The 16367-nt window shown below is 43.5% G+C and overlaps 1 protein-coding gene and 1 long non-coding RNA gene across 12 annotated transcripts in view; one reads left to right on the forward strand and one right to left on the reverse strand.

The window, feature by feature from the left end:
• The window catches only part of PRKCH (protein kinase C eta), a 230490-nt gene extending 222229 nt beyond the window's left edge, over nucleotides 1–8261 (forward strand). For both annotated transcript variants that reach the window (XM_015071812.3, XM_053224525.1), the window contains exons 13-14: nucleotides 5557–5700; nucleotides 7018–8261. In XM_015071812.3, the coding sequence (XP_014927298.2) occupies nucleotides 5557–5700; nucleotides 7018–7164 (291 nt within the window). In that variant the 3' untranslated portion in view covers nucleotides 7165–8261. The remainder of the gene's footprint in view (nucleotides 1–5556; nucleotides 5701–7017) is intronic.
• Nucleotides 1–16367, reverse strand: part of LOC113601328 (uncharacterized) — an 88999-nt gene that overhangs the window by 36435 nt on the left and 36197 nt on the right. Inside the window, exon 3 of one of the 10 annotated variants that reach the window (XR_008299448.1) lies at nucleotides 8252–9706. The exons of the other annotated variants lie outside the window; for them this stretch is intronic. This is a non-coding gene — a long non-coding RNA (uncharacterized LOC113601328). Of the gene's footprint in view, nucleotides 1–8251; nucleotides 9707–16367 lie in introns of those variants that run through there. 10 annotated transcript variants of the gene reach the window in all.

The following is a 16367-nucleotide window of genomic DNA, read 5'->3' on the forward strand; positions in this document are numbered from 1 at the left end:
TATACATCAAGTCCATCTGGTCTAATGTATCATTTCAAAAACATTGTTTTATTATTGATTTTCTGCCTGATCTAGCCATTCATATAAGTGAGGTGCTAAAGTCCCCCACCATCATTGTATTACTGTCAATTTATCCTTTTATATCTGTTAACATTTGATGTATTTAGGTGCTTCAGTGTTGGGTGCTTAGATATTTACAATTGTCCTACCCTGTTGTTGGCTTGATCCTTCCATGATTATGTAATGCCCTTCTTTGTCTTGTGTTGCAACGTTTGTTTTAAAGTCTATTTGGCTGACAAAAGTATTGCTTTTTTTCTTCACTTCCTTTGGCATGGAACTCTTTTTCCTTCCTCTCACTTTCAGTCTGCATGTATTTTTAGTTCTGAAGTGAGTCTTTTGTAGGCAGCACATAGTTAGGATGGCAGAATGGATAAGAAAATAAGACCTATTTCGTTTAATTACAGCATTTAGACCATTTAAAGTGATTCTTGATAGGTATGTATCTTTTTGCCATTTGTTCATTGTTTTCTGGTTGTCTTCGTAGTTCTACTCTTTTCCTTCTTACTCTCTTACCTTGTGATTGATGATTTCAAGTATTATATACTACTTGGCTTTATTTATCTTTATTTTTTGTGTATCTATTATAGGTTTTGGGTTTGTGGTTACCCATGAGGCTCATATAACATCCTAAATATACAGAGTTCCATATGCAGTTGATGGTCACTTAAGTTCAAACATATTCGAAAACTTTTTTTTCACTCCCTGCTCCATGTTTTATGTCTATGTCATATTTTACATTACTTTTATTTATAATTTTATTCTAATTATGGCCTTTTGTTTTGCACTTAAAGAAGTCCCTCAGGGTGCCTGGTTGACACAATCAGTTAAGCATCTGATTCTTGATTTCACTTCAGGTCATGATCCTGGGGTCATGGGATCAAACCCTGCATCTGGCTCCATGCTGGGCATGGAACCTGCTTAAGATTCTCTCCCCCCTCTCTCCCCCACCCCCCAAAAAGTAGTCCCTTTAATGTTTCTTATAAGGCCAGTTTAATGTTGATGAACTCCTTTAACTTTTATTTGGAAAATTACCATTCAGAATTGAAGAGATCAGGAATCTTGATGTTTAGAGTATTCTTGGTTTTAGGTTTTTATCTCTTGGCACCATGAATCTATCATGCTACTCCTTTCTGGTCTGCAAACTTTCTGCTAAAAAACCAGCTGATAGCCTCATGTAATTAACTAGTTGCTTCTCTCCTGATACTTTTTCAATTCTCTATCTTTAATCCTTGACATTTTAATTATGTGTCATGATGTGACACATCATGGATTCTTCTTGGGTTCATCTTGTTTGCAGCTCTCTGTGCTTCCTGAACCTGGATGTCTAGGTTTTTTCCCATTTCCCTCTCTCTTCTCTTCTTCTGGGACCCCTATTATGCAAATGTTTGTTTGTTTGATGTTATCCAAGAGATTCCTTCATCTTTTTTTTAATTCATTTTTCTTTTTGCTGTTAAGCTTGGGGGGCTTTGCTTTATCCTGTTCTAGATCTGTAGTGAGTGCTGACCAGAAGCATCCTGATATACACCATTCTGGGGCCACCTTGGTGTGATAGCTGGGGCTGGTGTGGGCTAAAGGCCTGGGGCTCACTGAAGTAGGTGGTTCACTAAGACACTGGACCTTGCTCTCCATGTTACCAAGGTATAATGGGATTGTGAAAAACACACACCAGCCCCTCCAACCTGGGGAGATTTTGTGTCTTGCCATTTGTCAGGGTTCTAGGGCTGAATGCTTTATATTCTAGTTGTGCTTTAAAATGGTGTTTTTTTCAGTGCTTCAGGGCAGTTGAATCTACCCAAAGTCCCTCCATAACTATTCTTCCCCACTGTAGTTTGCACCATTGGGTATTCCCTTTATTATGTTATCATGTTTTGATCTTTTATTGTGCAGAAGCTGGTCAGTCAGTCCTCAGTTTCTCTTCAGGAGGAATTGCTTTGATAGGTGTAGATTTGGTATGTCCATGGATGAGGTCAGTTCACGGTCTTCCTATGTTGCCATCTTGGACCAGAAGCCCCACCCCAGCATTTTTTCTATCACTATGCCAGGTCTCAGAGCCATATAGAGTCAGTGAGTGAAGCCAGCTTGGGTGAGGCAATAGGGAATGGTGGGGCATGTGGCTAAGGATCATATGCTCCACCAAAAAAAAAAAAAAAAAAAAAAAGCAGCTACTGCTAGACTTTAGGCCATTTATATCAAGAAGTACGGGTTTAGTGTTCCAGAACATCCTATTTTCCAAGAGAAATTGGAAAACTTGACTTTAAAGTTGACATTTCCTAGTTTTTAAATATTTGACAAGTAATTAAAATTATTTTAAAACCTGTTGTGTGAGCCAAGTAAGAGGTCTGAGGCCTGGGGCTGGTCTTACAGCTATACTCTCTCTCTCCTTCTCCACAATCTTGCCTACCCTTTCCTCTCTTGCCCTCACACCAAATGTTGAGGTCTCAGAGAGTTAGAGCTCTAATCCTAGCCTGAATCCTGGATTTACAGGACTAGTCATCTCCTGGGGATGTCTGCATACCTCAAATGCAAAGCTGAGCTCAGCATCCCAGATCTGTACACTGTTAGGTCTTGAGAAATGCTGGTTTTGTTTCATTCCCCCCAAATACTGCTGTTACTACTGTTACTATTTCTATTAATACTACCCACCATCTATTGCCTTTCATTACCTATCTCTGCTATCCAATACTACCCTCCATCAGACAGCCAGAGCAGACCTTGTGACCCTGCCCTCCTGTTTGCCCCTTCACTGCAAGGCCAACAAGTGTGGGATTGTGTCCATTCTGCCACAAGCCTACTAGGACTTGCTCCTAACTTTTCCTTGCCACTAACCAGAAACCTTTCTAGTTTCTGAACTTTTCCAGTCTTCTCAGCTATTTTCTCAACCTCTTCACTGTTCACCTACCATCTCTTATCTCTTCATTGACTGATTCAGTCCACTGCGGCTAGAGTCATCTCCTACCTCACTGGCCAGCTCTTACCACTCATCTTTCCATAGGATGTTGGTGGCTCCGATGGGCTGCCCCTCTCCCAGATCTTCAACCAGTCATACTGGTTCAATGCACCAGTCATACTGCAGCATACCAGGTGTTTGCATGTACCTGTGCTGGCTCCTGGGAGCAACTGTCATCTTTGTTCATGCCTGCGTTCCTTCTATTCATCTACCTCCTCTCTCAGCAAATAGCTACCTCTTCCATGAGGCCATTACTTGCCTTCTCATGACCAGACCCGTCTTCCAAGCTCCTACACATTCTGCTCTTTTCATTCCACCCAGTTGTGATTGCCCATAAACTTTTCTGGCCTCTTCCCCACTTCATCAGCTCCTCATGGGGAGACACTGTCTTTGTCATCTATATCCCCACAATAGCTAGGTCACTGCCTTGCATACAGTAGACACCATGTAAACCTTTGTAAATGGATCCCCCTTTTAAGTGTAGAATAGCTGTATCTAAAGGGCTTAGGACAATATATTAAAAGTCAAAACAAAACTGCTTGGTTATTCAGGACTTCCCAGAACCTAAGAGAAAGTATAAAGCTAGTGAAAGGGTTATTCTGACTGCCTCCATTTCCATTTTTAGAGGAAGAACAGTTGTGATTTGGTTTATTTTCCCTCGCAGAGTTCCTTTCCACAGTATCCCTTGGAAGCTTGGCTTCAGTGCCAAGGGCAAGGAAGAATGGACACTGGGCTTTTGCCACCCTGGCATTGAGAGCCATGCACTGTTCCTCTTGTCCAGAAGAACAAGTTGTACCCACACACAAGATGCCCTCTGCACTCATCGTTGGCAGGCCTGGGAATTTCCCACAAGCCATCTGAGTCTGTTTTACCATCCTTGTAAATTAGCTCTTCAAATAGATGCCTACTCCATCAGGGATTGTATCCCATTAATGTTCCTAAGGAGGGAACCTACTCCTTTTTTCTTGTGTATATATTTTCCCCTTCCTTTCTGAATGCACAGGCTGAGCCACGAGAACCCAAGCAGCATGAAGACCTCACTTTTACAGAACTATTTATGAGACATGTACTTCCTAAATCCACATTGACCACTGTACATGCCTGGAGTGCTAACTGCCCCAATTGGATCAGTGTAGCTCTGAAAGCCCCTTTTCCTTTCGGGTTTCCCCTCCAGTCCACCATCACCAATGGCCTTGCATTCATTGTCAGTAGAAGAGAGGAAAAGCTATTAGACCCCATCAGCATCTGCATTTTTTTATTAGCTCCCTTGGAGGGCTTTTTAAGATTTTCTTCAGAGGGCTGTCCGGTCAGATTTGCTTAGGGCTTTTTACAGCCTTCTCCCTCCATTTTTATTCAAACCAACACTGGATGTGTTGCAGCTTTGGACACCTGGCCTAGCAGGGATGGCCACCTCCAAACACTACCTTTTCATGTCTGCACACCTTCAACAAGATTGGCTTTTCATTGACTCTAGAAATTCCACTCTAAAGCAAGTTGTATGAACACAGCATTACTTTTGTGCTCACAAATCAAATTTGGAAAGCAGTGTTTGGGAGTGTTCTTAAAGATAACTTGATTTAAATTTTAAAACAGCACTTTTTAATCCAAGGCAACTTTTATTTTGAAAACACAAGGTTAAATTATCTTACGTGTCTTTAAAATCAAAAATCACATTCTGGCCCTGAAAAGCTGAGTTCTCCTGTACAAATTCTTGGTTAAGACATGATCAGAACACCTTACTGGCCTTTTTGTCAAAGTAGACTTAGTTCCAAATACCTTGACAGGGGCTCAGCCTCAAGGGAGCTTCCCAGTTGATATGCAAAGGATTATAATAGGTATGTGTGTGTGTATATATATATATATATGTGATATATATCATATATCATATGTAATTATATATATATGATCCAGGTGTATATATACACCTATTATACACACATTGCTTAAATGGTCTAAGTAGGATTCTGAATCATTAAACATTTCAAAATGGGCAGGAGGAAAAGGAGCATCGTTGTTGCATAAAGAAAAGTGGCCAACTTTTGTTTTTTTTTAAACTCTCACAGCTTCTTCCCACAGGTCTTCAAAAGAATGACTCTCCCTCTTCTCCCTGTGGTCTTGTCAGAGAGCGGGAATCCTGGCCGACTCGTCAGGGCCTCAAAAAATGGCACAGCTGTTCTTAAAAGTAGCCCTATTCATAAGCTGTGGGTTGTCTACAACTGCAGTGTGGGAGAAGGGCACACTATTTTATAAAGAGTCTCTTTAAAAGGGAAAGAAAAATACATGGTATTTACAGTAAACTGGACCCTTCAGCTTTATTTTAGTGGCCACGTCTGAAATGGAAGTGGCGAAGGCCATAAATACACACAAGGAATTGCGCCTTAGGGGATGATTCATGTTGGCTGTCCTGCCCATAATGGAAAATTCAGCTTGTTAAGCAAGATCAGCCAGAAGGCCTCACATGGGCTCCTCTGCCAGAACTGATGCCTACCATCTTGTGACATACTTGTTGTAGATTATTGAATGATTGACTCTCTTTCTCCCCCTTTCAGTTCATGACCAAGAACCCCACCATGCGCCTAGGCAGCCTGACTCAGGGTGGTGAGCATGCCATCCTGAGGCATCCTTTCTTTAAGGAAATCGACTGGGCCCAGCTGAACCATCGCCAAGTAGAACCACCTTTTAGACCCAGAATCGTAAGTGTCCAAGACCGGCAGAGTAGACTTTCTTTCTTCAAATGTCTTTAAGAATCTGTTGAGCAATGGGATGGTCCCCTATGGAATAACCGAACCAGAAATTCAGCCTGACATTTTTCAGGGCAGCCTCACCCAGAAGGAGGTATGCCCTTGAAGCAGCATCTCTCCCTGTACAGGCTACTTCTCTCAAAGTTTTCACCTCTTGCTCGCCCTGGCCCCATCCTCTCTTAACCAAAGTTTGCACTTTCTGCCATCTAAGAGGCCTAAAATGTTCCAGATTTCCCCAAACGAGGTGGAATGAGAAATTTATTGTTCCTCTACAGTGTCCTCAAGCTCCTTAGGGTGGATTTCCCAAGCCCCCAGAGAAGGAGAAAGGGTAGGTAAAGCACTGCCCTACCCACCTCACCAAACCTGGCTCCTTGGCTTGGAGAGCCTGGGCCTGTATCAGTTACTGCAGCACAGAGCTCAGGCCAAACCCCTTTTGACTGGAGAAATGCTGGCAGCACCAGGGGTACCTTCCCAAGCAAGGCAGCTGATCCGTGTAGCATTCCTGAGAGTGGTCTAGCTCTTGGTTGGAGAACTAAGCTCTTTCTCATCCATGGTTCGAGATAGGAGAGAATGGCAGAAATGATCTTTTCAGCATTGGTTTATAAAGATGTAAAATATCAACATTTCCAAATGCACAGCTAGCTTAATCTGTAACAGTCCATAAGATTGGACACCAGACACCCAGCCGTAAAGCCACTTCCTTTAATGGGCCTCCCCCTGCCAACTCCTTGGGGATGAGGGAAGGCTTTGCCAGCAGGGCATCATGGATCCAACTGGTGAATAAAGGGAGAGGCAGTGGTTTCCTAAACTCCGCACTTGCCCATCTTTCAAGAAAGATCTCTTCACACACATAGCCCTGTGTATAAACAATAGGTGAGGCGAGTGTGAACTTACACTCTGTTGACAACCAAGTGTGTGCGGCCTTCAGCAAGACCTGTTGAGAAGTGGCACCTTAGTGAAATGCAGAGTAAAGGGTGATAGAGACACCTGGATCAGGTGACCAAATTAATTGCTTTGCCTCCCAACCTAAGGCCGGCCTCCTCAGTACGATTTTCATGGGGTTAGTGAACTGGTGGTTACCAAATGCCATACCATACACAGTGCAGCAGAATTACAATACAGTGCTCTTTAGCCATAACTGTCATAACTAAATAATGCTACTGAGAGAGTTTCAGTGCCATTCTTGGACCTTCCTGGAACAGGCACAGGCCCAGGGAAGATGAGGAAGTCTCATGTGCCCCCAAACTAATACTTGTTTCCTTTTGACAGAAATCCCGAGAAGATGTCAGTAATTTTGACCCTGACTTCATTAAGGAAGAGCCAGTTTTAACCCCAATTGATGAGGGGCATCTTCCTATGATTAACCAGGATGAATTTAGAAACTTTTCCTTTGTGTCTCCAGAATTACAACCTTAGCCTTACAGAGAATGAATCACAAGGGGATACAGATTTTCCAGGAATTTCCTTTGTGGGGCATTCCCTAGTATCAGCCTTAGAACAAGAACCTTACCTTCAGAGAACGGGTGGAAAACTCTGAAGGACAGAACTTCAGCTCTTTCACGTCCTGAGGGAGCCGTGGTACTGGAAATAGTTGATACTGGAATGAGATTTCATGAAGAAATCTGCTCCACCTAGGAGGTTTCATGGCTACTTTGGGCTTGGGATATCAAAAGGAATCAACTCAAGAGAAGGTGTGAAGAATCACCTAGATCCGAGAAAGTGAGCCACAGCAGCTTTTTACTTCCAAAGACAAATCAAGATTTCACATGGACCACTCTGTGCTCTCCGTTAAGCCAGGGAGTCCCGAATACTAGCAGTGTGCCAGAAGTCTGTAAATGCTAATCAAGAATTTGAAGATAAGGAAATGGACTATCCAAAGAGAATGATACACTCTGAGGAAACAAAAGAGCATCTGTCAAACAACTTCAAGCCCTATCTTGAAAACAGATGTTGGGCACCAAGACCACTGTTCCAGCTTCTGGACTTATACTTACTTTAATGGATATTTATTGAGTGCCCAGTGAGACGGTGCCATGACACCTACTAATGCAAACAGACTTGTGTTCCCTGAACTTTCCTTCTCCAGTCCACTTCTTTACCTGAATGGTGTTTGCATTCTGTGAAATGCCGCCTCCACATTGCGTATATCATGCTTCTTTGTCCGCCCATGACTTTTTCCATGTAAGACGGCTCACGGCCACCACGGCAACTACTCCTCCCAGCAGCAGGTGAGCCGGACACGTTTGCTGCCTGCTGACTTGTGAAATCTCATTTTGGGACCACGTGTGGATACGGCTCTGAACTCGGTGAAGAATCGCACGCCACTCAGGACTCCTACATTAGCAGGTTATTTAAGTTATATTTTAAGAGACGAATGTTTGGTATGCATTTTAATAATTAGAAATGGCTCTTATAAAAGGACATTTATCAAAAGAAGGACTTTATGTACTCATTATATGCAGTTGGAGAATTTTGTCTGTCTGGAAATAAACGCATTTTGTAGCAAAAGGAAACTTTTTGTCCAGGAGGATTTGTCCTATCCCCACTAGGAGAGGAGAGATCTAATTAAAAGTTCTAAGCAGAATGGATAGGGTCCTTAAAGCAAATACACAAAAGGTTAGTATAACTTGCGTGTCCCTTAAGTGGACATAGCCTATTACTGACCAAAACTTCTGTTCTGAGTCAGGGTGGTAACTGCTAAACATTGCTGCAGTATCTTAGTGCCTAGGCATAATGTTTATGTGAATGAGAAAGTATAGTGCAAGTTCAATGGCCTGCTTCTAGCTTATAAATATGCCATCTGGAAAATATAGCAAGGAAGAAAGAGAGGAAGGGGCACACATCAAATTGACCAGAACATGGCCTCCCTCTACAAACAGGATGAGGAATTACAGAGCAGCTAAGGGGTAGCTGCCAATATTGAAAATCTCTGTCCTGGGCTCTTTATTTATACTGCAAGCTAAAAACGGATGTCTATTTTTGAGGGAGGGGGGAGAGGCGAGGAGAGGCAGAAAGAGATGGAGACACGGAATCTGAAGCAGGCTCCAGGCTCTGAGCTGTCAGCACAGAGCCCAATGCGGGGCTCGACCTCCCAAACTGCGAGATCATGACCTGAGCCGAAGTCCGATGCTTACCTGACACCCAGGCGCCCCTAAAAAAGGTCGTTTGAATCAATAGAGTCACTAGGAGCCTCCTTTTGCTTTTGTTTAGCACGGAGCAGTTCACAGGCACACTCAACCTGCATAATTTCATTACATCTTCAGGTCATTCTACCACTACTTCCAATGTGAATACCATGGGACCTTTTACAAATAAGAGAAAGACTCAGAAGTTTAGTTGGTTGCCCAAAGGTTTCAGACTTGGTAAAGGAATGCATCTAGTCTAGAGTCCAAAGCTCGGAAGTTCTAATCCAACAGACTAATGGAAAGGGAGGGATTTTTCTATTTGCAGGGGTAGGGGGGTGAACAGGAACTTTCATGGCTGCATTGCAGCTCAATCTTCTAGTGCTGTGTGGAGCTGATGATCCACCCAATATGCTTTATTTCACACCGATGTAAGATCAACAAAGTATGCTTCCTGTGTTTGTTTACAAAATCCATTATAGCCCAAGGACCCAGATGTCCTCTTTAGTGAGTCTGAAATCAACTCGGCAGCTTTTCTCTTCATAACCTATTCAAACCTGCTACCTGGATTCCCCTATAGTTGGCTTTAAGTCCATTCTTTTAATTCCAGGCCTACCCCATGGAACACCAATGATCATGCTATGAGATGATTTCCAGTGCTTCTTCCTCCTCCCTCTTTTATGGGAGGGGAGAGAGAAGAGTTACAGGATATTTACCTAAAACACCAGGAGTCTCCAAGTCCAGGGTTAGGGCTCCCCTTCACATGTTTAATCCATTCTCCTTAATCTTCTATCCTGAGGATCACAAGGTCACCCGCCCATACTTCCTGCAATAGACTGGACACAAGCCACTTGATCAGCAGATGCTGCGTCTGCTGGGGATGTGGCGTTCCCCCAGCTCAGCTGACAGCATGGAGGTCAAGACAAGGTCACATTTACCCTTCCCTCCGGTTACCATCTTGCCTTTTGGATAAGGAATCTTGAAAAACCCTCAGGTCTTATCACCCTCCTGTCCTCCCCAGCTCGTCCTCATCCCCATGCCCATCTGTCCCTACTTGTCCAAGCTATTCCCCACTGAAGTAGACATGTGGGCTTGAGTCTTTAAAAGGAGACTAACTACAAGCACTTGCTTTGACTACAGAAGAGGTTTTCACTTAATAAGGACTAACGTTTAGTTCATATTTGTTCTGTGTGAGGCCCTGTTCCAAACACTTTAAGTGCATTCACTCATTCAGTACCCCAAGTGGTAGGCACTCTCCATTGTACAGATAGGGAAATTGAGGCACAGAGATTAGGGAACTTGTCCCAAGTCCTACAGCTAAAGCATTAATGTCAGGATTTGAACCAGGCAGTTGAACTCCAGAATCCCTACTTTTTTAGTCAAACTGGTGAAGGTCTTATATTAAGGCCAATTTTAGTTTTCCTACTTTTTGAGGTTTTGAAAATAAATAGGGTGTAAACCAGAATTAGCAGGGAGCACTAGATAAAATACCAGCTGGACAGGGCAGTATTAGTCATCCTGTCTGCAGAACCATTTAGCAGCAGGGAGACTATATGATTTGCATGTAAAGGGCCTGGAACCCCTAATCCCCCCTCACAGGGCCTGGGGCAGGCCAAAGTGATGCAATCAGGGTCTGGGCCTCCCTACTGAGGAGGAAATAGTCTGAGTCATACTGAACCTTATAAACCCCATCTGAACCCCTAGGGAACCTCTGACCCTTGGTGGGGCTTCCAGTCCTTTCCTCACCACCCTCCCCACCGTCCCAGAGGCACCTCTTGTTTCAGTAACATCTCGCATCCCCGCCATGGCATCACTGGGAAGAAGGCTTGTAGAGTGGAACCTACCTTGGCAGCTACAGAGAGCTGATAGAGCTTAGTGGCAAAGAACATAAAAAAAAAAAAAAAGAAAGGAAGAAAGGAAGAAAGAAAGAAAGACCATTTATCATTTATCGATCTTAATTGGGTGTATGTTGCCTTGAAAATACGTCAGCCACACATGATTTGGCCTTGCCCCTATCGTGGGTCAACACCATAAAACTTTGTAATCTTTATTCCCAGATTTGGTCATCCTGATTGCTTAATCGGGCTGTACCGACTTAAAATGGAAAATGCCCTTGGTGCTGAGTCAGTGGGTCCTATAACTTATTGTACATCATCTGAGGATAAGACTGAGATAACAGCCTGGGCATTTGCAGTGGAAATGAACCCTGTGGACATATGTTCCTCTGAACGGAGTTGCAGGCTGGACACAGTGGACCAGAGTGCAGCTATGCAAGGGGTTTGCAGTCTCCTTCCCTTCCTGTGAAGTAGAACCAAAACTAAGAGTGCCATCCTCAGCTTCCTCCTGCCCCAGCTGCCCCCCATCACTTCCTCTCCCCGTCAGGTGTTTCTTCCCCTCTCCTGCCACCTTCCTCACTCACCCCAGTGAGGAAATCAATTCTGCACACTCTTCCCTCCTCTAGCATTTGATTTTTTTTTTTTTGAGTTTGACTAGTCACAGAGACAGTTTTCCAACCACCAAGACTACATGAAATTGATTCGCACATTTGAGAGCCCAGAAATGGCCTTTGCCTTGATATTTCTCCCATGTATGTCTGCATCTTCGGCATCACCCTGTCAGCTCTTACCCTGGCACAGGCAGCCTGGGAGAGCCATCCTGCCTACTCCCAGGGGTTAATAGTACTGACCTGAGAACGGCGTAGACCTCTGCACTGGGTTGCCATGTACTGTAGGTTTTGGGGAAAATGTGTTCTTTTCCCTAGGTCTCAGTGTTCTCATTTGTGAAAAAGAATGGCACCTGCCTGCCTTATTACTGCGGAAATTAGCTGTAATAGTCTATGCCAAGGACTTAACCCAGGACTGGGACATAGAACATGCTCAATCAGTATTAGCAATTATTGGTCAGCGGTTCCAGAAGACCAAAGGAAGGTTGCATGGGAGGTCTACCACAAAATGGGCAGAATGGGACACCCGTGTTCCTCATACAGCCCATCCCCCCACCTTGACAGGGGTGCTGGGCCAGCTCCAAGTTGGAGGGGTTTTACTTTTCTAACTTATTGGCTGCAGAAATTTCTCAGGAGATTCTTAAAAACTTCCTTTAGGCTGTTTGGATTTCATCCTGCCCTGATTGGCATGCAGGATCATGCTTGAAATTGTGCAGCTCACTCTAAAAAAGAGGCTAAGGTATATCCATGGTTTTCCCTCAAGTAGCTCCTCCCTCAAACCTTTCAGGAATTCTTTTGTTCTTCCAGATTTAACCTGAAGGCATATTTAACTCCCTTCTGACCGATAACAGAGACTATAGCCCAATACCAGTACCTGCTGGTCACGCTCTGGACACTCAACATGCCTGTGGACCAGTTCAGAGAAAAGAGGAGGTGTGCTCAAGATGTTCCCTAGGTCATGGCATCCCTTAGGGTTTGAAGCCACTAGAACCAAGGGATTTGTTTTCCTATACAAAGATAGCTGTGAAGATGATTTCTAACATAATCAGAGGCCCTGAAGTCCTGTGTATTCTTATTAGGAACTGGGCAGTACACCCCTGTCCTCATACAATACCCTTCCACACCACCCAGGGCTGCCTTTCTTATGCCACGAAGGCAGTTCTAATGCCACAGAGGTTTTGTTCTTCTAAGGGCTTGGACCATAGCTGGAAGAATTCCAGCTAGACAGAGTAAAGATTGTGTAGGCACTGAGTATAGTCAAACATTCAAGTGGGTTGCAGAGGTTGAGACAGGACATTTCCAATTAGAAACAAGGGATAATCTAGTAGTTGTTTGACCTGACAGTGCCGGTCAAAACCTAGATGATCCCTCAAGTTCTTCTAGCCTTGTGTTGTCAAGACTAAAGGTGAACAGAAGGGTATGGTTGATCAGCCTCTACCAGTAGAAGCCAATGCCACATTGCCCTTGCCCACACAAAACTCCATCACTCAGATTGCCTCCCTGTCCATCTCTGTGCAACTTTCGCACCCTAGCACACCCATACACCCTCTCCCAAATTCCCTTTATGTTCCTACAGATCACTTGCCCCTAAAATCACATACTAATCTCTCATACCTAATTGCCTTCTCATACTTATTCATACATGGAAAGGAAAAATGACTTCCTAAAGATCAGCACAAGATCTAGAAGATAAGCCCCCTTCTAGAAACTGATAATAGAGCACAATGAATGAAGATTTCTCAGCTCTCCTTCCTTTTGTTCCTTGTGGAAAGTGATTTTCAAGATAAAAAGCTAACAAAAGTCATAGATAAAAAGATTGCCCGAGTCATTGATAAAATGAATTGTAGTCCAAGTAAATAAAGAGATTATATAAAGCATTCAGGTAAGTACAGGCAAAATTGTAGGACAGAATTATTTAAACAGTCATTTATGAGCAGCAGGAATACTCATGCCCAGGACTGTACAGGGGCTCATAAAAGTAAGTCTGGAAAGTCTAATCTCATTTTCTTGGATGGTTTCTAAACTAGTTGATCAGAAGCATAGGATAGGTTTTACATACTTGAGCTTCAGCAACATGTGTGACAAAATCTCAGTAACCTGTGGCCAAGCTGGATTTAATGGATAATGGTAACCTCAGTATGATAATTAATAGATTGATACTAATCTGGAATAGTGTTCTACAACCTTAGATAACCTCTACACCCTTGAGAGTAAACATGACAAATTTCATAGCTTTCTTTCAGTTTACCAAATAAGCAACATCATGACAAAATACAAAAATTAAACCATGGGACAAAAATCTACTATCAAACTCTACCTGCCCTCCAAGCAGATTCTGACACAGAGGAGCCAACTATAGCTTAGCGATCCATTTACTTATTCAACTGATATTTATTTGAGCACTGACTATATGCCAGGCATAGTCTTGTTGCTGGGAAAACTAGAGTGAAAAAGACATCCAAAGATCCTTGCATTCATGGATTGCACCAGAGAGGTTATATTGTTTGTCTGAATTAACCTACTCGGTGGGATGGGGGCCTTTGGTCTTCCTCATAATTCTATCTAGGGCACCTGGCACATTGTAGGTGCTTAAGAAATATGTGCTACTGAATGACAGAATCAGAGCTGCATATTAAACACATCTTTTTGACTCCTACAGTATTCTTTCAAAGCTATATGCTAGAACCAATGTAAAAAAATGTAGCCTATATTGGAGTCTGAAAAAAACTATGTCAGAACAAGATGGAGTTAAGACTTGATGAGTAAAAAATTTGAGGAAAATAATGAATTCAATATATGTATTCAACAGATTGGGATTTAATCAGATCTTTTCCCAAGTGATGCGGATACTACACCAAGTCAAGTCAGACCCCACCATCTTGGAGCTTACAGTCCAGTGAATATACAACAGCAGGGTACTGTGGCTGCCACGAAGATAAAATTGTAATCTTAGGCTCCAAAGGCCTAGCCATGGGGTCTCAGATGAGGGAAATGATAAGCCCCACTGAGCTCTGCCAAGATTAGACTGTGCCTAGAAAACCAGACTCAGCTCCAGACACCAGCATGGGGAGATACAAAACTCCACCATATTCAGAGGAATGCCAATTGAGTGATGAAGGGAGCAAAAAGTATGGAACACAATAGTGATGTCAACCGAAGTGGGGAGCCTGAGGAGAAAGGCAGGAGAATGTCCTAACTACCTTCAAATATATGAAAAACTATTGTGGTGATCATTAAGGCTACTCTGAGTATTTCCAGCTCTCTGCCTCCTGAGTACATAACGGGAGCCTCGCTATATGGACAGGTGAGGCCACATGGACAGTTCTAGCCAAGAAGAGAAGAATGATGTACAATATTTGCAGAGTAGAACAGTTCAGTGCTGCTGAGAGACTGTCGTTTCCTTACAGCAAATCAGACTCTTTCCTCCAGTGAATGGCTGTGTTGAGAGATGACAACTGGGCTCTGAGAGCCTGCGTCTCAAGTGATTAACACCAACAAGCCCTTAGCCAACCTTTGATGGACACTTTGCATGAGCAAGAAATAGTTACTTTTACTATTATTTAATGTCACTGAGATTATGGCAGTCATTCATCACTCTAGCATAACCTGGTCTATCCTGACTGGTATCTTCCATGTGGAGAGAAACTAGCCTGGTAATTTATAGCCCCAGGGTTAGAACAAGGCTGTCAGGCTGCAACGGGGGTGACAGAATTTGTTTTAGCACAAAAATAAACTTTTTTCACAAAGGTTCTCAAATGTGTAATCAACTTCCTTGGGAGGGAGGGAGTTTACCATCACTGGTAAGTACATCTTCAAACGGTCTACAACTCTTGATGGGATGAGGGACAGGAGGTCAGACTGGACAGAGAGGGCCCTGCTAACCTTCAAGAGACTATCATGCCACAGTTTGGAAGGGGCTTAGCAAGCACACCATAATAGTGTTGTTTCCCCTGGCCCACTGGGGCAGGCCTGGAGTTGGCCTACCATAATGTTTCCACTGGCCATATGCCCAGGTTTCTGACGTTTCACACAGTAATGAGTCTGTGCACAGCACTGGTGGGGGATGGGGTGGCACTCAGCAAGTGTGCACAACATGCACAGCAGCTCAGCTGGCAAAGAGATGAGGCGATGGGAGAGGCTCTCTGGCTCATTAAAACAAAGAATGGTAAGTAGCCCTCTGGGACTCCTGTCTGTATCATTGGCATCTTGGAGACATTAGAAAACCTCTGAAGTTCACACTTATTGGTTGGTCCCTCATAGTGCTTATCTGCCTTCTAGGAACAAGAGCTAAGCATCCTTCTTAACAAGGCAGAACTCTAGCATAAAGATCTGCTCTAGGGAGACATGTGTTAAGAGAAAGCTCTGTTTAGGAAGTTGGTGAGAAATGTGGTTCTTAGCACCAAAGACCGGGTTTAAGCACTTGCCCCATTTTCTAGTGGCTTGCTGGAGCTGGCTCATACAGGCTCACAAGAATCGATTGTGCAAAACGCTTCCAAAATTAGTATTCGGTATTCACGATATACCCTAAAATTGGGCATAGTGAGAATATATAATGAACGTTTTTAAGCATTTACTAATCAAAATGTTTTAGATGTTTGTTTTGGATTTGATAGCTTATCAGCACACCCCAGGTAATAGGCTGAAAATCATGGTCTCTGAGACTAGGCTGAGCTGGGTTTATTCTGGCTTTGCTGCTACTAGCTATTGTCATTGGGGAGAAAGTACTCAAGTTTCTGTGAACCTTAGTCTCCCCCTGACCGTAAAATGAGAAGAATCATCAACATTGGGCTACTAATTACCTCAGAGGACAGTGTGAGGGTCAAATGTGAGGTCACTTGCTAAATTAAACAAAGCTCTTTCACCTTGGGGCACAGGCAGACAATCACCTCCAGAGACTGAAAAAGAACACCCCCAAGTCATAACTTCTGGGTTTAACGTAGAGAACCATCCCAGATTCCATTGGCCAGTTTAGCATCACATGACCATACCTAAAGCCAATCACTTGCCAAGGGAAAGGACAGCCAAGCCACTGCTCCTGAGGGTGCCTAAGAGCC

Source organism: Acinonyx jubatus, chromosome B3 (assembly GCF_027475565.1).
Source record: "Acinonyx jubatus isolate Ajub_Pintada_27869175 chromosome B3, VMU_Ajub_asm_v1.0, whole genome shotgun sequence".
NCBI lineage: Eukaryota > Metazoa > Chordata > Mammalia > Carnivora > Felidae > Acinonyx > Acinonyx jubatus.